Below are 23,276 nucleotides of genomic sequence, written 5' to 3'. Positions count from 1 at the left end.
AGCAGTGAACAAGTGCCTGTAGGCACGAAACATGTCTGCTGCAGATTGCCCAGCTGTCTATGCTAACATGTCAGTCTAGGTTTTGGAGAAATTGTATCTGCTGATACACTGTGTTTTTACTTGGCTTTCCGAATAAAAGAAGTAAGTTTTATCTGCATTTTGGATCTGGACTTTCCTTTGTAATTTTGTACACTTCTAGCGCTCCTTGGACGGAGTGAGTGCTGTAGCCTGGATACCTATTGCAGTGCGTCTACGAGTGACGTTATCCCATGCTCCATTGTGCCGTAGTAAGGAAGCAGGAAGTAACGGACGGGTAAGGCAGCGCGCGAGGCTAGAGTTTGTTTCTTATATATATATATATATATATATATATATATATATATATATATATATATATATATATATATAAATATATATAAACAACTCACTTCTATTAAATGTTAAATGAATAAATAATTTTAATTTCAGGAGTCATGAATAGCATGTGATAGTAAAGTAATTAGACATTTAGTTAAATTGTGTAAATGTATGTAATTTTAAAACTCAGATAGAGCAAAGTAAGAAAAAATATAATTTTAAAATTTTAACAATTTGCATGCCACTGTTTTCATTCTCTTGCTATCCTTTGTGTGAAGTTGAATGCCATTTTAAAATCATTTCAATGTATTTTGCATGCCACTGTTTTCATTCTCTTGCTATCCTTTGTGTGAAGTCGAATGCCATTTTAAAATCATTTCAATGTATTTTGCATGCCACTGTTTTCATTTTCTTGCTATCCTTTGTGTGAAGTTGAATGCTATTTTAAAATCCTTTTAATGTATTTTGCATGCCACTGTTTTCATTCTCTTGCTATCCTTTGTGTGAAGTCGAATGCCATTTTAAAATCATTTCAATGTATTTTGCATGCCACTGTTTTCATTATCTTGCTATACTTTGTTAAAAAAATATTTGCATAGTGAATTGAAGAATAATGTAGAGTATCACCATTGCAAAACATGACAGAAAGAGAATTAGACATGTGCGGTTCGATTCGAAATTCGGGCGAATTAGTTAAATTCGGAGATTCGGAACGATTCGAATTTCCGAATTACGGTAGTACCAAATCTACCAAACAAATCCGAATTAGTTCGGATTTATTCGGTAAATTCGGATGGCCATGGATTACACCAGTATTGTACAGTATATTAGGTTATATCACTCTGCTATGGGTTACACCTAATATACAGTACATAATACTAGTCTAATACACAGCACATCCCACCTAACACATACCGAAATTCCGAATTTCCGAACCGAACCAAATCAAATCCAGCCGAATTTATTAGAATCCGAAACAAATCCGAAACAAATTCATTCGAATTTTTCCGAATTCGAACCGATCCGAAATTCGAAAAAATCCGAATCGATCCGAACCGAACCAAAACGAATTTTTCGATCATGCACAAGTCTAAAGGGAATGCTATTTAACAACTTTGTGTTGGTAACATTTGTCTTTGCGTATAGAAAACATTAACCATGGTGCAAATAGAACTTCCGGTAGGAGGGGCTAAGCAAGCAGACGCGTGTGTAGTACGCTGCCTGCTTCCAGAGGCCTAAGAAAGAAGCCGCGGCATCGAGTGCCTATAGGCGGGCCGCAACCACCCAGCCCAGGACCCGTAGCTGCCATTAAGGAGGCCGACAGCCCTGCAGAGCCTATTGTCACCGGCCTACTAGGCCCATCTACAGTGGCTGCCTAAAGAGCCCCTAGTGACACACGCTGCCCGCCAGGACCCAAGGAGCAGTTGGTGAGCGGATATAGCAGTGGGAAAGGTGTCACATATATCAACTTCTTGCCCCAGGAGGAAAGGAGACAAGTGTTCCTTGTCGGCCAGCTCAGGACACAGGCTAAAGGGATCCTGAGCACAACATCACCTCGACCTGCCAGCAAGTCCATATACTTGGAGGATCAGCAGGAGAGAAAGTCCTGCTGAGCGGTGAAACCACAGTTACCAGAATCATCGCTACAGAATAAGATAAGTTTGGATTTGTCTTTTTCTTTAATAACTTTGCTGAAACAATGTCTGCATACAATTGGTAGAGGGGGGGGTGTCAGGTGTAGAGCCAGACTGTGAACATATTGGAGCTCCTGCAAGAGTAGGGCCTGACATAGGTTACTCATCCCCCCCCTCAACCCTCCTAGTGCAGTGTAACCCCCTGAAGAGCAAGAGTCCTGAATGAAGAGTATCAGATTATGAACATTTAATGTCTCCCCTGTAAGAAAACAGGGTAAAGAGAGCACTTACAAAGGAAAGTAAAGCAAGCAATTTGTCTAAAAGGGGAAAGAGAGAGGAAAGAGAAAAGGAGACCTTTTTTTCAAAGAAAGAAAAGAAAAAAGAAAAAAAAAAAGCATAGTCTACTAACTGGGCCTGCTGTTGGAAAGAAGGAGAGCAGAAGTGAGAGAAGGGGAAGAGAGAGAAGGAAGGGGAAAAGGAAGTGAAGAAGGAAAAAGAAAGCCCAGAGAACTGCTTTCTTTCTCTTCCCTCTGTTTACTCACTACAAAAAGATGTGGGACTTATAAAAACTCTCAAGCAGCACCTGCTATAATAATATCAGCAGTGGAACAATTAGCCTCCTTGCATAAGGATATTGGCTATAGAAACTTTTACTGAATATGCCCCGGGGGTAACCCAGGGTTAAAAGAGTTGTTTCACTCATGTTATCTGGTGCTCTCTCTTTCTGATTGATAATGTCGGTACAGGGCTAAAAATTATGATAGAAATGTATAGGTTTGCAATATTAAGTGATACCACATGTTTGTTAGACATCTAGGATATCTTGGTATGTTGTACTTTGCAAAATAATATAAGATTTAAGGCAAAGGTGATAATTGATAATTGAGCTAGCTTTACTCCCTAAGAAGGAAAGAAAAAGAAAGAGAAAAAAAAGGGAAAGAAAAAGGGGAAGGGAAGGAGAAAAGAGAAAAAAAAATCATCTCAGGTCTCAAACTAGCCGTTGCTAGCCTTGCTTAACACTTTATAAGGATTAGAAATTCACAAGTGTCTCCTTTTTAAGTGATACCATACATGTCTCATATTCAGATATTTAGGCTATTTTGGTGTGTTGTAATTTTATAAAACAATATAAGGTACAAAGCAGCCTAGAGAAGATCAGTATACTTGTTAGCTACAAATAAAATCTGAATATCATATACCTAGCTCAGATAGCTCAAGTTAGAAAAGAAAATAGCAAACACGAATAAGCACGTCTATATCTACTTAAAGGGGCAGTCTACAATTTAATTTAACTAGGAAAAATATTCTGCGCCCTCTAACTAACAGAGGTAGGCCTAAAAACTCCTCAATATCACTTACACAGTCTGGCACTATTTATCAATATATAGTCCCACTTTTTAAACACAAGGGGTAATCACCTAATTGCGGGGTAAAGGGGGAGGTCACATATATTTATGGAAAAATACTTAAACAAAAGCAAAATCACTTCACCAAGCATGTCTTCCCGAAGTAAAAATCAAGAAAAAAAAGGGAATAGAATTTCACAAGAATCACAGGGGGGAATGGGCGAAATAAATTTACCACAAAGTTCTAACAATGAAGAATTAATTAAGCAGCTTGACGCACTATTTACACCCAAGTTTGACTTAATTCAAAATAATATCACCTCACTAACACTTGAAGTAAAACAATTTGCAACCAGACTCACGTATGCAGAACAGAGAATATCGGATATTGAGGATGGGGCCCTACAGAGGGACCAAACACTACGCACTATGTCCACCCAGATTGAAAATATGAAAAATAAACTTGAGGACTTAGAAAATAGGGCCAGAAGAAATAATTTACGTCTTATTGGCCTAACAGAGGACATACAGGAGAAAGATCTTAAGAGATTTGTGGAGGTAGAACTAATGGCTCTATTAAATATTGGAGACGAAACTCAAAATATAATAATTGAGAGAATACATAGAATAGGTTCAGAGAGACAAGAGGAGGGAAGAAACAAAGCAGGCAGACCGGTTATCATGAAATTGCTGAATTTTCAGGGAAAAATTAAAATTATGAATGCTTATAGGAAAGCAAATGGAGAAATTATCTATAGAGGCAGAAAACTTTTGTTATTTAATGACTTCTCTTACGAGACATCTAACAAACGACGCTCTCTTGCGCCAATATGTACCAAACTAATACAAGACGGGTGGAGAGTTAGGCTTTTGTACCCTGCCAGACTTAGCATTAGTACCACCGCAGGGAACAGGATATTCACAGATGCAGAGGAAGTAAGCGAGTTTCTTAAAGAGCATAAAGATAGCTTAGAAAGACAACAAGGCCCTGTAGCATGAACAGTGCCCCTGTTCTCTCTGAATCTCTTGATATTGGTTTTAGCTTTTAAGGTTAACACATAAAGGAATATAATGTATACTAATTTTGATTTTAGAAAAATGTATAGAATAAAATTTAGTTATGGGGGAAAATCCCCCTTCAAGGGAAAACTGGAAGGGAAAAGGAAGACCCCCAGCGAAGTAAGGGGAACTAATAAAGTCTTGGTAATTTAAAAAAAAAAAAAAAAAAAAAAAAAAAAAAAAAAACCATGGTGCAAATAGATTTAAAAATAAAAATTAAATGAAGTTAGCTATATGTTTTGTATTTAATTTTTTATCTCTATATCTATTAGTGTGACAAGTTTGGTGCAAAAATTTTAAATAAATGTGTATATTGTCCACTTGCTTTGTAATGGGAGACAACGTTTTAGCATAATCCATCAGTAGTAATGTACTTTTCATTTGTATCCCTATATCTACTAGTGCACTAAATGTGTCGCAATAATTGAATTTGATTTTTAAAGGGTATACATATTTAATAAAGTTTCTAATTTACTTTTATTATGTAATATACTTCATTGTCTTGCAGCATCAAACATAAACTTTCTGTGTTTTCAGACTCCCATTGAGTTCTATGGCATCCGTGACCTCAAGGTTGGCAGATTGAAAACTAGGTACGCTGAGTCAGAAAAGACGCGAGCGTAAATGTAGAATTTTTTATAACTTCGTGAGAGCTTCAAATAGTGTTGAATAGGAGGGCGAATGAACATGATTCCGCTTGAATTCCATGAGTTTTCAACTCGCATCGATCTGCGTCGGATTGAGATTGCGGGATCGTATGTTACATCACAAAGTTCAACATTTGCCCATGTTGACGCTTTGATAGCTACAGCGGATCAATCTCGCGACAATTACGACGCGGAATTCCAGCGTATTTTCGGTTGACGCTTTGATAAATATACCCCTGTGTGTGTTGTACTGTTAAACAAATGACACAGTACAATATTTACGCCATTTGTTTATGTAAATCAATGCCGAATGCACACGTTTAGTATGTAGCTGTGTTAAGTTGATATTGCTATGTTTATAGCTTTGTGTATATTACTGTATATTTATAGCTTTGTGTATATTACTGTGTGTTTATAGCTTTGTGTATATTGCTGTGTGTTTATAGCTTTGTGAATATTACTGTGGGGTTCATTTATCATTGGGCGGACGGACATGATCCGCTATAGCGAACCATGTCCGCCGCACACCGATAAATGCCGATCATTTTATTTATCATTGCACCAGCAGTTCTTGTGAACTGCTGGTGCAACGCTGCCCCCTGCAGATTCGGGTTGGATCGGGTTGATTTCCGGCGATGTCTGTCCGCTGCCTCAGAGCAGGCGGACAGGTTATGGAGCAGCGGTCTTTAGACAGCTGCTTCATAACTTGTTTTTCTAATGAGCCTGAAGACTCGCCAGAAACACGGGGCATCAAGTTCCGTTTGGGGCTTGATAAATAGACCCCTGTGTGTTTATAGCTTTGTGTATATTACTGTGTGTTTATAACTTTGTGTATATTACTGTGTGTTTATAGCTTTGTGTATATTGCTGTGTGTTTATGGCTTTGTGTATATTGCTGTGTGTTCATGGCTTTGTGTATATTACTGTGTATTTATGGCTTTGTGTATATTGCTGTGTGTTTATGGCTTTGTGTATATTGCTGTGTGTTTATGGCTTTGTGTATATTGCTGTGTGTTTATGGCTTTGTGTATATTGCTGTGTATTTATGGCTTTGTGTATATTGCTGTGTGTTTATGGCTTTGTGTATATTGCTGTGTGTTTATGGCTTTGTGTATATTGCTGTGTGTTTATGGCTTTGCATATATTGTCGGGTGCTCATGGCTTTGTGTATATTGCTGTGTGTTTATGGCTTTGTGTATATTGCTGTGTGTTCATGGCTTTGTGTATATTGCTGTGTGTTCATGGCTTTGTGTATATTGATGTGTGTTTATGGGTTTGTGTATATTGTTGTGTGTTCATGGCTTTGTGTATATTGCTGTGTGTTTATAGCTTTGTGTATATTACTGTGTGTTTATAGCTTTGTGTAAATTGCTGTGTGTTTATGGCTTTGTGAATATTGCTGTGTGTTTATGGCTTTGTGTATATTGCTGTGTGTTCATGGCTTTGTGTATATTACTGTGTATTTATGGCTTTGTGTATATTGCTGTGTGTTTATGGCTTTGCATATATTGTCGGGTGCTCATGGCTTTGTGTATACTGCTGTGTGTTTATGGCTTTGTGTATATTGCTGTGTGTTTATGGCTTTGTGTATATTGCTGTGTATTTATGGCTTTGTGTATATTGCTGTGTGTTTATGGCTTTGTGTATATTGCTGTGTGTTTATGGCTTTGTGTATATTGCTGTGTTTTTATGGCTTTGTGTATATTGCTGTGTGTTCATGGCTTTGTGTATATTGCTGTGTATTCATGGCTTTCTGTTCCAGCACAGTAAACTAACAAACTCTTTGTGTCTGTTTTTGCAGTGTTGGCGCTCTGGTCGGTTTATCTATTGCAGCTGTAGTACTTCTGGCCTTTGTCATCACTGTGTGTGTTCTCTGCTATCTCTTCATCAGCAACAAACCTCATCACAAACTGGACACAGGGCTGAGTCTACAGACAGCAGGTAAGTAGTGGGTTTCTCATGTGCCAGGCCAATGCACAGATCTCTATAAACAGATAAGACAACACTCATTACAAGAATAGACAGAGAACCACATATCCAAGCCTAGACAGAACATACTCCATAACCTGATATATCACACCCAGAGATACCTACCTAGGTTATGAGTAACCACACCTACAGGCCCTTACCTAGGGGAGTGACCACACTCATAGGCACATGCCTAGATCATGAGTGACAACATACAGAGCCACTTACCTTGGTCTCTGTGCACAGCAGAGGCAAATAATTAAGTTATGAAGGATGACACACAGAGACACATACCTAGGTTTTGAGAGCACACCGACAATCACTTACCTAGGTGTTGATAGCATTTTATGGGAAACAATGAATATTACAACTTATTTTACTGCTTATTTAAAAACTGCAATCAGGTCTCCATTTTGGATCTTTAATCAGGTGCTTTATTGTGTAATGAGTTTAAAATGGAGACCTCTATATCAGATCGATTTGACAAGGCTACACAACGTATCACTGGCTTCTCTGGTAAATAATGGGTTAACTGCCTTGATCATAAATGATATTTATTGATTGATAACCAAACAATAATTACAATGTCACATTTACAGACGAGCTATACTATATATATATGATATAAATGTTTAGTGCTTAGGTCTCTGTATAATATATTAGGTTTTATATAGATTACAAAGACAATCAAACAGCTAAAATGTTGTTGTGGGTGAAGCACATTTCTTAACAAACTTTTTCAAAAAAATGAAAGTTTCCAGCTTCTTGTTAAAGACATCGGACATCAATAAATGCCGACAGCATACACTGTCAGCATTTATCATTGCACCAGCAGTTCTTGTGAACTCCTGGTGCAATGCTGCCCCTTGCAGATTCACGGCCAATCGGCCGCTAGCAGGGGGTGTCAATCAACCCGATCGTATTCGATCGGGTTGATTTCTGTCCGTGACCTCAGAGCAGGTGGTCAAGTTATGGAGCAGGGGTCTTTAGACAAGGGGCATCAAGCTCCATACGGAGCTTGATAAATCGGCCTCTTACTCTCAAAGTTAAATATTTAATTAAAGGGACATAATACTCATATGCTAAATCACTTGGAACTGATGCAGTATAACTGTAAAAAGCTGACAGGAAAATATCACCTGAGCATCTCTATGTAAAAAAGGAAGATATTTTACCTCACAATCTCCTCAGCTCAGCAGAGTAAGTTCTGTGTAAAAAGTTATACTCAGCTGCTCCCAGCTGCAGGTAAAAAATTTAAAAAAATGAAGAAATGAACTGCAGCCAATCAGCATCAGCAGTGCTGAGGTCATGAACTCTTACTGTGATCTCATGAGATTTGACTTAACTCTCATGAGATTTCATAGTAAGCTTCCTTTACCTGATTGGTGAAATAATATGAGAGTTCACGAGGCTCATCCCCTAAGCTGTCCTAGGACAGACACACTAATATGCTGCTTAGAAATCCTTTACAATGGGAGGTGGCTACTGAGGAACTTTTGACGTAAAATATCTTTCTTTTTTACATAGAGATGTTCAGGAGATATTTTCTAATCAGCTTTTTTACAGCTATGCTGCATCACTTTCAAGTGTTTAAACATTTGGGTATTATGGCCCTTTAAGGAAAACAACTGTACAATATACAGTTACTATTTATTTTGCTGCCTTTGCTTTAAAATACTTCTAAGAATTGTGCTTGGTCCACTCCCTCTCAGAGAGGCTGAATAGCCTCCATCAAGTATGGTGACCCTGCAACATGCTACAAAGTGATTATATCTCATTAAAAAAGCTCACCCAAAAATGGTAGACCTTTACAATGATACAGGGAATGTTCAAATTACAACAGGTCATGCTAATATCTGTAAAAAGAGGAATTGAAAACAGTTAAAGGGACATGAAACCCAAAATGTTCCTTTCATGATTTAGGTAGACCCTACAACTTTAAACAACTTTCCAGTTTACTTCTATTATCTAATTAGTTTCATTCTCTCGGTATCCTTAGTTGAAGTAATGCACGAATGGGAGCTAGCTGAACACATCTAGTGAACCAATGACAAGAGGTATATATGTGCAGCCACCAATCAGAAGCTAGCTCCCAGTAGTGCTTTGCTGCTCCTGGGCCTACCTATGTATGTTTTTCAACAAAGGATATCAAGTGAACAAAGCAAATTAGATAATAGAACTAAAGTGGAAAGTTGTTTGAAATTCCATCCTCTGTTTGAATCGTGAAAGAAAAATTTTGAATTTTATATCCCTTTAAAGTGAAATAGAAACAAGACAATATTGTTAGCTTTGAAATAATTAGGCTTTGACCCATAACTACGCGTTTTGAGTTGCACATGAATTCTGATCTGGGTGGCAATGGGGTGGAATTTAGGCAAAATTAGGATTTGTCACTTGTGCAGCGCATTACATGTCCCTTGTGTTTAGGGCTCTTGGCAGAGTGACCAATGCCGAGCTTTAATGTGTGGCTACAAGCTAACACCAGTCTTTGGCTGATGTCCTAGATCAGACCTCGTGATAATGGATCAGGTGCCGGAGCCGGCAGTTCTGAAGGCTGTGTGCTCTGTCTGTGTATGACATCTCTGTAATCAAACATCAGTGGGTATCCAGATTATTTCTGTACCATTTGTACACAAAGCAACCTGTGTGATTGCTATTAGCAGAGGCAACAAGACAAGGCCAGCTTAGAGCTGCAGTTATTTCCATGACAGCACTGAGAATGTTATTGTTATAAAACAACTTATTATTAACTCCTTCTGAACCAGAGGAGAGATTTTATTGATTGCTTAATGCACACATATTATCACTGTAAACCCTTTGTATGCTGGCATTGGTCAAATAATCATTTTTATTGAACTACAAAGCCATAACAGCTGAACTAAGAGGGGAGCTTTTGAGGATTATCCAATCTAAAAACAATCAATTCCATTCTAATAACTGGTGTTGCAGGAAAATATAGTGTTTCATGGAGACATGGAATCATTTCCATGATTAAGATAATGTAGACAGAAAAACAAACAGATCTTTCAATTTATTCTTATCATAAAATGACTCATACTGAGTGATCACAGCCAAGCTTGCATAGAGCGATCTTTATGATAAATGTAAAACAATATCAATGCTATTTGTATATGTACCTGATAGGTATACTGGGTGTGATTGGTCAATTATGTTTTTTAAGTATTTTATGCTTTTAATAAGTATTTTATTTATTAATTTATTTTTTTTAATTTATTTTCATTTTGGAGAGATTTGTATCTAAAATCAAGAAACATAGTGCAAGAGATTTTAATAGTTCTCAAACTGTAATTTTAAAAACCCATTGAGCGATTTCCAAACCTCATTCTCACTGTACAACCCACAGTTTCCAAACCTCACTCTCACTGTACAAACCGCAGTTTCCAAACCTCACTCTCACTGTACAAACCACAGTTTCCAAACCTCACTCTCACTGTACAAACCGCAGTTTCCAAACCTCACTCTCACTGTACAAACCACAGTTTCCAAACCTCACTCTCACTGTGCAAACCGCAGTTTCCAAACCTCACTCTCACTGTACAAACCGCAGTTTCCAAACCTCACTCTCACTGTACAAACCACAGTTTCCAAACCTCACTCTCACTGTACAAACCGCAGTTTCCAAACCTCATTCTCACTGTACAAACCACAGTTTCCAAACCTCACTCTCACTGTACAAACCGCAGTTTCCAAACATCACTCTCACTGTAGAGACTGTGATTTACTAACCTCACTCTCACTGTACAGACTATGATTTACAGACCTCACTCTCACTGTACAGACCGTGATTTACAAACCTCACTCTCACTGTACAGATCGTGATTGACAAACCACACTCTCACTGTACAGATTGTGATTTACAAACCTCACTCTCACTGTACAGACTGTGATTTACAAACGTCACTCACTGTACAGATTGTGATTTACTAACCTCACTCTCACTGTACAGATTGTGATTTACAAACCTCACTCTAACTATACAGACTGTGATTTACAAACCTCACTCTCACTGTACAGACCGTGATTTACAAACCTCACTCTCACTGTACAGACCGTGATTTACAAACCTCACTCTCACTGTACAGATCGTGATTGACAAACCACACTCTCACTGCACAGATTGTGATTTACAAACCTCACTCTCACTGTACAGACTGTGATTTACAAACGTCACTAACTGTACAGATTGTGATTTACTAACCTCACTCTCACTGTACAGACTGTGATTTACTAACCTCACTCTCACTGTACAGACTGTGATTTACAAATCTCATTCTCACTGTACAAACCGTGATTTACTAACGTCACTCTCACTGTATAGACTGTGATTTACAAACCTCACTCTCACTGTACAGAATGTGATTTACAAACCTCACTCTCACTGTACAGACTGTGATTTACAAACCTCACTCTCACTGTACAGAACGTGATAGCCAAACCTCACTCTCACTGTACAGACTGTGATTTACAAACCTCACTCTCACTGTACAGACTGTGATTTACAAACCTCACTCTCACTGTACAGACTGTGATTTACTAACCTCACTCTCACTGTACAGATTGTGATTTACAATCCTCACTCTCACTGTACATACCGTGATTTACAAACCTCACTCTCACTGTACAGACTGTGATTTACAAACTTCACTCTCATTGTGCAGACCGTAATTTACAAACCTCACTCTCACTGTACAGACTATGATTTACAAACCTCATTCTCACTCTACAGACAGCAATTTACAAACCTCACTCTCACTGTACAGACAGCAATTTACAAACCTCACTCTCACTCTACAGACTGTGATTTACAAACCTCACTCTCACTGTACAGACTGTGATTTACAAACCTCATTCTCACTGTACAGACTGTGATTTACAAACCTCACTCTCACTGTACAGACTGTGATTTACAAACCTCACTCTCACTGTACAGACTGTGATTTACCAACCTCACTTTCACTGTACAGACTGTGATTTACAGACCTCACTTTCACTGTACAGACTGTGATTTACAAACCTTACTCTCACTGTACAGACTGTGATTTACAAACCTCACTCTCACTGTACAGACCGTGATTTACAAACCTCACTCTCACTGTACAGACTGTGATTTACAAACCTCACTCTCACTGTACAGACTGTGATTTACAAACCTCATTCTCACTGTACAGACAGCGATTTATAAACCTCACTCTCACTGTACAGACTGTGATTTACAAACCTCACTCTCACTGTACAGACTGTGATTTACAAACCTCACTCTCACTGTACAGACTGTGATTTACAAACCTCATTCTCACTGTACAGACAGCGATTTACAAACCTCACTCTCACTGTACAGACTGCGATTTACAAACCTCATTCTCACTCTACAGACAGCAATTTACAAACCTCACTCTCACTGTACAGACAGTGATTTACTTCATACTGAAAGCTACTTTATTTGTTTGCAGCGTTCACCGCACTGAGCTGCTCCGGCAGAACGCTATTTGGCTGAGAGGTGACGTTTCCACCTCTTAGCCAATAGCCATGCAGGAAAGTCCCCTTAATTTGTGCCAATGGTAAAGCCTAGCGTTTCACAAACGCTAGGATTTACCATAACTTTAAGCACTCCACACACACAATATAAACTTTGAAGAAAATACAGTTATATTGTTCAAAATAATGTATCAATCCGTGACATGAAAAAGTGTTATTATAGTAACCATTTGTAGCTGTGGCTTGTTGCTCAGAATAAAAAAGTAAAGTGAAACAATAATGCAGGTAACAAAATTGATCCGCACTGCTAAAGCTTTGTATAGACAATGTGCTAGATTACAAGTGTCGTGCTAACATTTGCGCGTTAGTGATATTAGAATATCACGGGCGTGTTAAATTTTCGCTCGCGTTAAAAGTTAAAAGTAAATGTGTTCACTTGAGTGCAATCTAATTTAATGCGTGTCGGGTTAACGTGACTGAAGAGCTTTCGTAAAGGGTTAGGGGTAAAATAAAAGTTGTACCAAACGCAACATAAATACATTAAAATATACTATTACACTGATTTAAACATTATTTGCATGAATATATATTTTTTTATAATGGTTCAAAGGTGTATGGTATATAACAATGTATTTGACAATAAAGGGCTATAACACACACACACACATATATATATATATATATATATATATATATATATATAAATGTGTGTCTAACTAGTACTTATATAATAATATTTAATGTGTTTTACTGTGTATGTACTGTAAATATTTAACATTCCAATGTTCTTCACATACAGGAAAATGTTATTTTTATTTTAAATACATATTTCTCTATATATCTATATATACCTATATATATATATATATATATATATATATATATATATATATATAAATATATATGTATATATATATATATATATATATACATATATATATATATATATATATATATATATATTCATATAGATATATAGGTATAGATATATATATTTTACATTAACATTATCATATATATATATATATATATAATACAAATTTAAAAAAATTCTCTTTAAAGAACATAGGAATGTAAAATTGGCATAACGCACTTCGGGTTTATCTCTTTACATCTAAAGTGTTGTCAGGTTAGTGCACATGCAGAATTAGTTATCTTAAAGTGAATGTAAACTTTCATCAATTAGTGCCCAGGTTTAAAAAAAAAAACAAAAAAACAGGCACTAATTGATGATTTACATTCACTTTTAAGGCACGTTATTGAAATATTAAATATGAAATATTGTTAAATATATTATTAATAATTATTATAGTTTAGTACATCTATATTAATTATTTACATTAATTATTAATATATATATATATATGTTTTTTAAGATTTAATAAATGCATTATGCACCTTAAAGGGACATTCCGGTCAAAATTTAACTGCACATAGATGAATTACATCTTTTAATAGAAGTATATTTGCAAAATAAATGTATTGGCAAAAATGTTTCTAGTAAAAGTTATCATTGTTTTAGTGTCATTTTTCTCTGCACGTGCATTTGAAGCATAGTGAGATATTCTCAGTGCACCAGCATTTTAAATACTGTAGCTGTTCAGAGTGCCAGTGGGGCTTGTATCATGTCAGCAATTAACAAATTAACGGCTAGATTATGAGTTTTGGGTTATGGCTCATAACGCTGTTTTTCCACTACCGCTGTCTTGTAGGTATAGCTGTACCGCACACTTTTTTGGCCATAATGCAACGTAACTACCGCACCTTTCAAAAAGTCCTTTTTTAATGGGACTTCCATAGTGCTGGTATTACGAGTTTTGCCTGGGAGGCCAAAAAGTGAGCGGTACAGCCTATACCGAAAAGATTCGTACTGCCATCTAAAATCAGTAGTTATGGGTTTTGCGCTACAAAGCTGTAGCATAAAACTCATAACTAAAGTGTTACAAAGTACACTAACACCCATAAACTACATATTAACCCCTAAACCGAGGCCCTCCCGCATCGCAAAAACTATAATAAAAATATGAACCCCTAATCTGCCGCTCCGGACATCGCCACCACTATAATAAACATAATAACCCATAAACCGCCGCACTCCTGCATCGCAAACACTAGTTAAATATTATTAACCCCTAATCTGCCGCCCCCAACGTCACCGCCGCCACTATACTAAAGTTATTAACCACTAAACCTAACCCTAAGTCTAACCCTAACACCCCTAACTTTAATATAATTAAAATAAACCTAAATACAAATTACTATCATTAACTAAATAATTCCTATTTAAAACTAAATACTTACCTATAAAATAAACCCTAAGCTAGCTACAATATAACTAATAGTTACACTGTAGCTATCTTAGGTTTTATTTTAATTTCACAGTTAAGTTTTTATTTATTTTAACTAGGTAGACTAGTTAGTAAATAGTTATTAACTATTTATTATCTGGTTAAAATAAATACAAATTTACCTGTAAAATAAAACCTAACCTGAGTTACACTAAGATTACAATAAAATTAAATCAATTACATTAATTAAATACAATTAACTAAATTACAAAAAAAATAAACACTAAATTACACAAAATAAAAAAGAAATGATCCAATATTTAAACTAATTACACCTAATCTAATAGCCCTATCAAAATAAAAAAAGCCCCCCCAAAATAAAAAAACTCCTAGCCTAAACTAAACTGCCAATAGCCCTTAAAAGGGCCTTTTGCGGGGCATTGCCCCAAAGAGATCAACTCTTTTACCTGTAAAAAAATAATACAATCATCCAATAGAATGCGAGCTCAATCCTATTGGCTGATTGGATCAGACAATAGGATTAAAGCTCAATCCTATTGGCTGATTGCATCAACCAATAGGATTTTCACCCTTTAATTCCGATTGTAAGTGGATCTTCGGGGGTTAGTGTTAGGTTTTATTAAGGGTTTATTGGGTGGGTTTTATTTTTAGATTAGGGGTTTGGGCACCGAAAAAGAGCTAAATGCCCTTTTAAGGGCAATGCCATCCAAATGCCCTTTTCATGGCAAAACCTAGCTTAGGTTTTTTTAGATAGGATTTTATTTGGGGTTCTTGGTTGTGTGGGTGGTTGTGTTTTTTTTTATAGGTAAAAGAGCTTATTTCTTTGGGGCAATGCCCCGCAAAAGGCCCTTTTATGGGCTATTGGCAGTTTAGTTTAGGCTAGGAGTTTTTTTTGTTTTGGGAGGGCTTTTTTATTTTGATAGGACGATTAGATTAGGTGTAGTTAGTTTAAATATTTGATCATTTCTTTTTTATTTTGTGTAATTTAGTGTTTATTTTTTGTTTGTAATTTAGTTAATTGTATTTAATTAATGTAATTGATTTAATTTTAGTGTAACGTTAGGTGTTAGTGTAACTCAGGTTAGGTTTTATTTTACAGGTAAATTTGTATTTATTTTAACTAGATAGTAAATAGTTAATAACTATTTACTAACTAGTCTACCTAGTTAAAATAAATACAAACTTAGCTGTGAAATAAAAATAAAACCTAAGCTAGCTACAATGTAACTATATGTTATACTGTAGCTAGCTTAGGGTTTATTTTATAGGTAAGTATTTAGTTTTAAACAGGAATTAGTTAGGTAATAATAGTAAGTTTTATTTAGATTTATTTTAATTATATTAAAGTTAGGGGTGTTAGGGTTAGGTTTAGACTTAGGGTTAGGGGTTAATATATTTATTTAGTGTTAGTGATGTGGGAGGTCAGAGGTTTAGGGGTTAATAACTTTAGTATAGTGGTGGCGACGACATTGGGGGCAGCAGATTAGGGGTTAATAATTGTAATGTAGGTGGCGGTGATGTTAGGGACGGCAGATTAGGGGTTAATAAGTGTAGGTAGGTGACGGCGATGTCAGGGGTGGCAGATTAGGGATTAATAACTTTATTTCGGTGTCAGCGATGTCGGGGGCGGCAGATTAGAGGTGTTTAGACACAGGGTTTATGTTAGGGTGTTAGGTTTAAACATACATTTTCTTTTCCCATAGGAATCAATGGGGCTGCGTTACGGTGCTTTACGCTCCTTTATTGCAGGTGTTAGGCTTTTTTTTAGCCGGCTCTCCCCATTGATGTCTATGGGGAAATCGTGCACGAGCACGTAAAACCAGCTTAAAGTAGCGCTGGTATTTGTGTGCGGTATGGAGCTCAATGCAACCATATTGCCCACTAACACAGGTTTTTGGAAAACCTGTAATAGCAGCGCTATTAAAGGTGAACGGTGGAAATAACTTGCAAGTTATTACCGAGCCAGCCATAACACAAAATATGTAATCTAGCCGTGAGTTATTACCAGATGGTACAAGTGCTGTGTTTAAAATGTTGGTGCACAGTACATATTTAAATACACAATTGAAACAGCTATATCTTTTTTTAGAAGCATTTTTTTTAATACATGTATATTACAAAAATGTTTCTATTCAAAACTGAAATGTACCCATGTGGATTCCAATTTTGGCTGGAATATTCCTTTACGATAACTCATGTCAGGTTAGTGCACCTGAATAATTAGTTTACTCTTGTTGGGCTTGCACACATAAGTCCGACAGGAGTAAAACGATCTTTCTTGTGCACTAGGCCCTCACTCCGTCATCAGGTAGTTCTGTATGAAGAGCAGTTCTGGAAAGAAGTGTGCTTAGGGGTCATAAGTAACTACTGCCAAACTCCAGGCACACCTATATATAGCCAAGTGGAGTGGCCAAGCAGCCCCGGTTAATGTGTAATTATAAAGTGCATGTTTTTGATCACCAAGCACAGTGCCAAAGTCGGCCACAAAGTCAAGGTTATTAAATATCAGCTGTAATATAGTGCTGTAATAACAAAGTCTATAACCACCATTCAGGGATATAAGGGGGTGTATATTCCACCTGTACTTAAGCTACAGAATAATTAGACCATTAATCCTTTACATATTTAGCTAAACTAGATAGAAACAGATTTTTTTTGTCTATAAGATACAACACAAAAGCCACATAACATAATACAATAGTATTTTTATATAATCTGTTTGCAAGACAATGTAATTATTCCAAATCCTCTTCTGACAAACATGTTTTGCACCCTTTGTGTATTAAGTTTGATGTGTCTGTTTTGTTGCCGAAATAAATTGCAAAACCCATGGTCGGGAGTATTGTGATTGCCAAACCCATTGCTGTGCATGCATTGTATGAGTGAATTTCCTTGCTCAGATCTGATAAGAACTTTTCCAAAAATGGAAATGATGTTAAAGCTTGGAGATCTCTCAGAACGTGAAAAATACGGATTGGGAGCCAAAAAAAAGGCCCACATATAGGATCACAAAGATTGGAATGACCCTATAGTTACAAACATTATTGCAACACCACTGCTATATAGTGACCAAGATACATGCACGCTCCTAAACCTACCTTAGTATACTCTCATGGAAAGCAGCTTTTTCAAATTCTGTATTATATATGAATCATGAAAATTTCATTTTGAGTACTATGTCCCTTTAAGATAAAATCAGGCCAGATTACAAATGGCAATATGTAATATCGCAACCGTGCTAACTTGTGCGCAAATTTGAAAGTAAACATGTTCAACTAAATTTGAACTGAACAACTGAAGACCTTGTTTAAAGATAAAGGCCCCCCATTTATGTAATATGCTGCCCACATTCTGCTATACCAGGCAAACAGGTTTGCATGAATGAACATTGTCCATCCAGCAGTTTATAAATGGCGACCTAAGTGTTATAAAAAAAATACACCAAACACAACATAAATACATTAAATTAAACTGTTACACTTATATATACACTATCTGATAAAAAAAATATTTATATAAATATTTATACAAATGTTTTATAAGAGTTAAAAGGTATTTGACTGGAAAGGGCTATATTGTATACATATATGTCTAAATATGTGTATGCTTTTATATATGCAGTATATATATATGTTAATATATTTGTGTATATATGTGTATTTATGTATTTATATATGTATATACATACATATATACACATATAAACACATATACACATGTTTGTATATATATATATATATATATATATATATATATATATATACACATTATGTAGCCATTTCCACTCAATACCTTAAAACATGAAAAATCATTTTAATTCAATTTTAATATTTTCAAATGTGTTTTACTGTGGATGTACTGTAAATATTTTACATTCCAGTGTTCTTCAAATATTATAAAATGTTCTTTGTATTTTTAAATATATATATATATATATATATATATATATATGTATATATCTATACCTGTATATATTAATATATAAATATATATATATTTTTTATTTATTTATTTTTTAACCCCTTAGCGACCAGCGCCGTACCCTGTGGTCATTATACCCTTACGTCGCTGCAGTTCTGGGCTTCTCTCTGCCGCGATCTCACTCAAACTTGCGAGATTGCGCTATTTCTGTATGCCCCACAAGTGGGGCACTGCAGAAATAGAGTTACAGATTTACCAAAGCAGAGAGGGCCACTCTGTGGACCTCTCTTCATCGGATAGCGGTGGGACCGATCGTTGGTGGGTGAGCGTAAGAAGGGAGGTGGGTTGGTGGCCCATCGCTGGAGATAGCGGGAGGAGGGCGGGAGTGGTTGAGGGGGAAGGAGGGAGGAGGAGCAATGAGGGGATCATATGTGGGGTAATTTGGAAAAAAGGGATCTGGGAGAGGGGTTTGGGTATTGAGGGGGGGGGCAGATACACTACAGAAAAACGAGTATTATATATAAAAAAAAATTAAATTGCCTATTTTGCTGCAAACTGGGTAATGGCAGACAGCTGCCAGGACCTAAGATGGCCGCTAATAGGTAGAGGGGGAGGCTTAGAGAGCTGTTTGTGAGGGGTCAGGGAGGTTGGAATGTAAGGGGGATACTACCCTGCAGAAAATATAAAATTAAAAAAAAACAAGACTTTCTGCCAGTACTTAAGATGGGGGTGACCTTTGGGGGTGGGGGAGGGAAGAGAGCTGTTTGAGAGGGGTCAGGGAGGAATCAGGAGGGGTGTGTCAGGTGGGAGGCTGATCTCTACACTAACTCTAAAATGAACCCTACAAGCTACCCAATTAACCCCTTCACTGCTGGGCATTATACAAGTGTAGTGCGCAGGGGTATTTATCAGCCTTCTAATGACCTAAAAGCAATGCCAAAGCCATATATGTCTGCTATTTCTGAACAAAGGGGATCCCAGAGAAGCATTTACAACCATTTGTGCCATGATTGCGCAAGCTGTTTGTAAATCATTTCAGTGAGAAAATTAAAATTGTGAAAAAGTTAACGATTATTTTTATTTGATTGCATTTGGCGGTGAAATGGTGGCATGAAATATACCAAAATGGGCCTAGATCAATACTTTGGGTTGTATACTATAATAAATATATAGTTTTGATAGGTAAGTATTAAAAAGGCTCTATTTCTGTTTAAATATAGTGATGGCAAAAATGCTAAAAAATGCTCTGGTCTTTTGGGGAAGTTTTGTCTGAAGTGCCCGGTCCTTAAGGGGTTAAATATTAAGCAGAATATTTTCTTCTATGTGAAGAACATTTGGCTAGATTACGAGTTTTGCCTTATGAGGGGTGCGGTGCTAACTTGCACGTTATTGTCACTGCTCACTTCCGTACAGCGCTGGTATTACAGGTGTTCAGAAACCCGGCGTTATCAGGCAAGAAGCGAGCGTAGAGCAAAATTGTGCTCCATACCACACTCCAATACCAGCACTGCTTAAGTCAGCGGTGAGCTGGTTTTACGTGCTTGTGCACGATTTCTCCATAGACATCAATGGGTAGAGCCGGCTGAAAAAAAGCCTAACACCTGCAAAAAAGCAGCGTAAAGTTCCTTAACGCAGCCCTATTGATTCCTATGGGGAAACAAAATGTTTGTTTACACCTAACACCCTAACATGAACCCCGATTCTAAACACCCCTAATCTTACACTTATTAACCCCTAATCTGCCGCCCGACATCGCCGACACTTACATTATACTTATTAACCCCTAATCTGCCGCTCCGGATATCGCTGCCACTATAATAAACATATTAACCCCTAAACTGCCGCACTCCCGCATCACAGACACTAGTTAAATATTATTAACCCCTAATCTGCTGTCCCTAACATCGCCCCAACCTGCATTACTGTTATTAACCCCTAATCTGACGCTTCCAACGTCGCTGCCACTATACTAAAGTTATTAACCCCTAAACCTAAGTCTAACCCTAACACGCCCTAACTTAAATATAATTAAAATAAATCTAAATAAAGCCTACTATTAATAACTAAATAATTCCTATTTAAAACTATATACTTAGTACCTATAAAATAAACCCTAAGCTAGCTACAATATAACTAATAGTTACATTGTAGCTAGCTTAAGGTTTATTATTATTTTACAGCTAAGTTTGTACTTATTTTAACTAGGTAGAATAGTTACTAAATAGTTATTAACTATTTACTAACTACCTAGCTAAAATAAATACAAATGCACCTGTAAAATAAAACCTAACCTGAGTTACACTAACACCTAACCTTACACTACAATGAAATAAATTACCTAAATTAAATACAATTACCTAAATTACAAAAACAAACAAACACTAAATTACACAAAATAAAAAAAGAAATTATCAGATATTTAAACTAATTACACCTAATCTAATAGCCCTATCAAAATACCCCCCCCCCCAAAAAAAACAAAAAACCTAGCCTACAATAAACTACCAATAGCCCTTAAAATGGCCTTTTGCTGGGCATTGCCCCAAAGAAATCAGCTCTTTTACTTTTAAAAAAAAAAATACAAACACCCCCAACAGTAAAACCCACCACCCACACAACCATACCCCCAAATAAAAAAACCTAAGCTCCCCATTGCCCTGAAAAGGGCATTTGGATTGGCATTGCCCTTAAAAGGGCATTTAGCTCTTTTTCAATTGCCCAAAGTTTAATCTAAAACCCACCCAATTAACCCTTAAAAACACACTAACCCCTGAAGATCCACTTACAGTTTCGAAGAGCCGACATCCATCCTCAACGAAGCCGGAAGAAGTCCTCAGCGAAGCGGCAAGAAGTTCTCAGCGAAGCCGGGAGAAGTCTTCATCCAAGCCGGGAGAAGTGGTCCTCCAGACGGGCAGAAGTCTTCATCCAGACGGCATCTTCTATCTTCATCCATCCGGCGTGGAGCGGGTCCATCTTCAAGACATCCGGCGGAGCATCCTCTTCTTCCGACGACTAAAGACAAATGAAGGTTCCTTTAAATGACGTCATCCAAGATAGCGTCCCTTGAATTCCGATTGGCTGATAGAATTCTATAAGCCAATCAGAATTAAAGGTGAAAAAATCCTATTGGCTGATGCAATCAGCCAATAGGATTGAGCTCACATTCTATTGACTGATTGGAACAGCCAATAGAATGCAAGCTCAATCCTATTGGCTGATTGGATCAGCCAATAGGATTGAAGCTTATTGTAGGCTAGGGTTTTTTTATATTGGGGGGGATTTTTTTTATTTTGATAGGGCTATTAGATTAGATGTAATTAGTTTAAATATCTGATATTTTCATTTTTTATTTTGTGTAATTTAGTGGGGTTTTTTTTGTAATTTAGGTAATTGTATTTAATTTAGGTAATTTATTTAATTTTAGTGTAAGGTTAGGTGTTAGTGTAACTCAGGTTAGGTTTTATTTTACAGGTAAATTTGTATTTATTTTAGCTAGGTAGTAAGTAAATAGTTAATAACTATTTAGTAACTATTCTACCTAGTTAAAATAAATACAAACTTAGCTGTAAAATAAAAATAAACCCTAAGCTAGCTACAATGTAACTATTAGTTATTTTATAGGTAAGTATTTAGTTTTGGTTGCGGCGATGTTAGGGACAGCAGATTAGGGGTTAATAATATTTAACTAGTGTTTTCGATGCAGGAGTGCGTCGGTTTAGGGGTTAATATGTTTATTATAGTGGCGGCGATGTCCGGAGCGGCAGATTAGGGGTTAATAATTTTATGATAGTGTTTGCGATGCGGGAGGGCCTCGGTTTAGGGGTTAATAGGTAGTTTATGGTTGTTAGTGTACTTTTTAGCACTTTAGCGTAAAACTCATAACTACTGACTTTAGAATGCGTTACAAATCTTGTGGGACAGGCTGTACTGCTCACCTTTTGACCTCCCAGAAAATGCTTGCAATATCGGCGCTATGGAAGTCCCATTGAAAAAAGACTTTACGCAAATTGCGTAAGTTAATTTGTGTTAAGGCCAAAAAATTTTGCGGTACAGCTGTACCTGCAAGACTCGCAATAGCAGCGGCAGTGAAAAAGCAGCGTTATAACTCATAACTCTGCTTTTTTACAAATAACGCAAAACTCATAATCTTGCCGATTGGAATGTAAAATATGAATAACTACCTTTGGGTTTAGCGCTATAGGTCTAATTCGGTGGTGGGTTAGTGCACAAGTGATAAGTGTTAGTTTTTTTTAATACCGTGGTCCATTGCAGTGTATGGGCCAAATGTGTTAGCGTGGTCATGATATCCGAAGTCCTGAAGTTAGTGCATTACTTTCAACCTGTAATATGTGTGCTAACCCGCAGGCATTACAAGTTTACTTCCAGTGGTGTTTGCACGCGGGCGAAAATGCTAAATAGAGCGCCATTTGTAATTTGGCCAATACTGGTGTGTGTGTGCCCTCTTTGTTGTCTTCACTTTTGTCTTAATGCCAATGTCAGCTTAGAAATACACCTTCCCATACTTCTAGACATTGTGAT

General features: G+C 36.8%; 1 protein-coding gene across 2 annotated transcripts in view; it reads left to right on the top strand.

Moving 5' to 3' along the window:
• The window catches only part of SHISAL2A (shisa like 2A), a 113,212-nt gene that overhangs the window by 21,418 nt on the left and 68,518 nt on the right, over nucleotides 1-23,276 (top strand). Inside the window, exons 1-2 of one of the 2 annotated variants that reach the window (XR_008399477.1) lie at nucleotides 4,960-4,989; nucleotides 6,845-6,964. Coding sequence is in view for 1 of the 2 variants with exons in the window: in XM_053693999.1 (XP_053549974.1) it covers nucleotides 6,845-6,984 (140 nt within the window). In the remaining variant the exon portion in view is untranslated. Of the gene's footprint in view, nucleotides 1-4,959; nucleotides 4,990-6,844; nucleotides 6,985-23,276 lie in introns of those variants that run through there. The other variant, XM_053693999.1, reaches the window with a different exon arrangement.

This window comes from Bombina bombina, chromosome 10 (genome assembly GCF_027579735.1).
Source record: "Bombina bombina isolate aBomBom1 chromosome 10, aBomBom1.pri, whole genome shotgun sequence".
In the NCBI taxonomy this organism is placed as follows: domain Eukaryota; kingdom Metazoa; phylum Chordata; class Amphibia; order Anura; family Bombinatoridae; genus Bombina; species Bombina bombina.
This window is presented reverse-complemented; position numbering and strand designations above follow the sequence as displayed.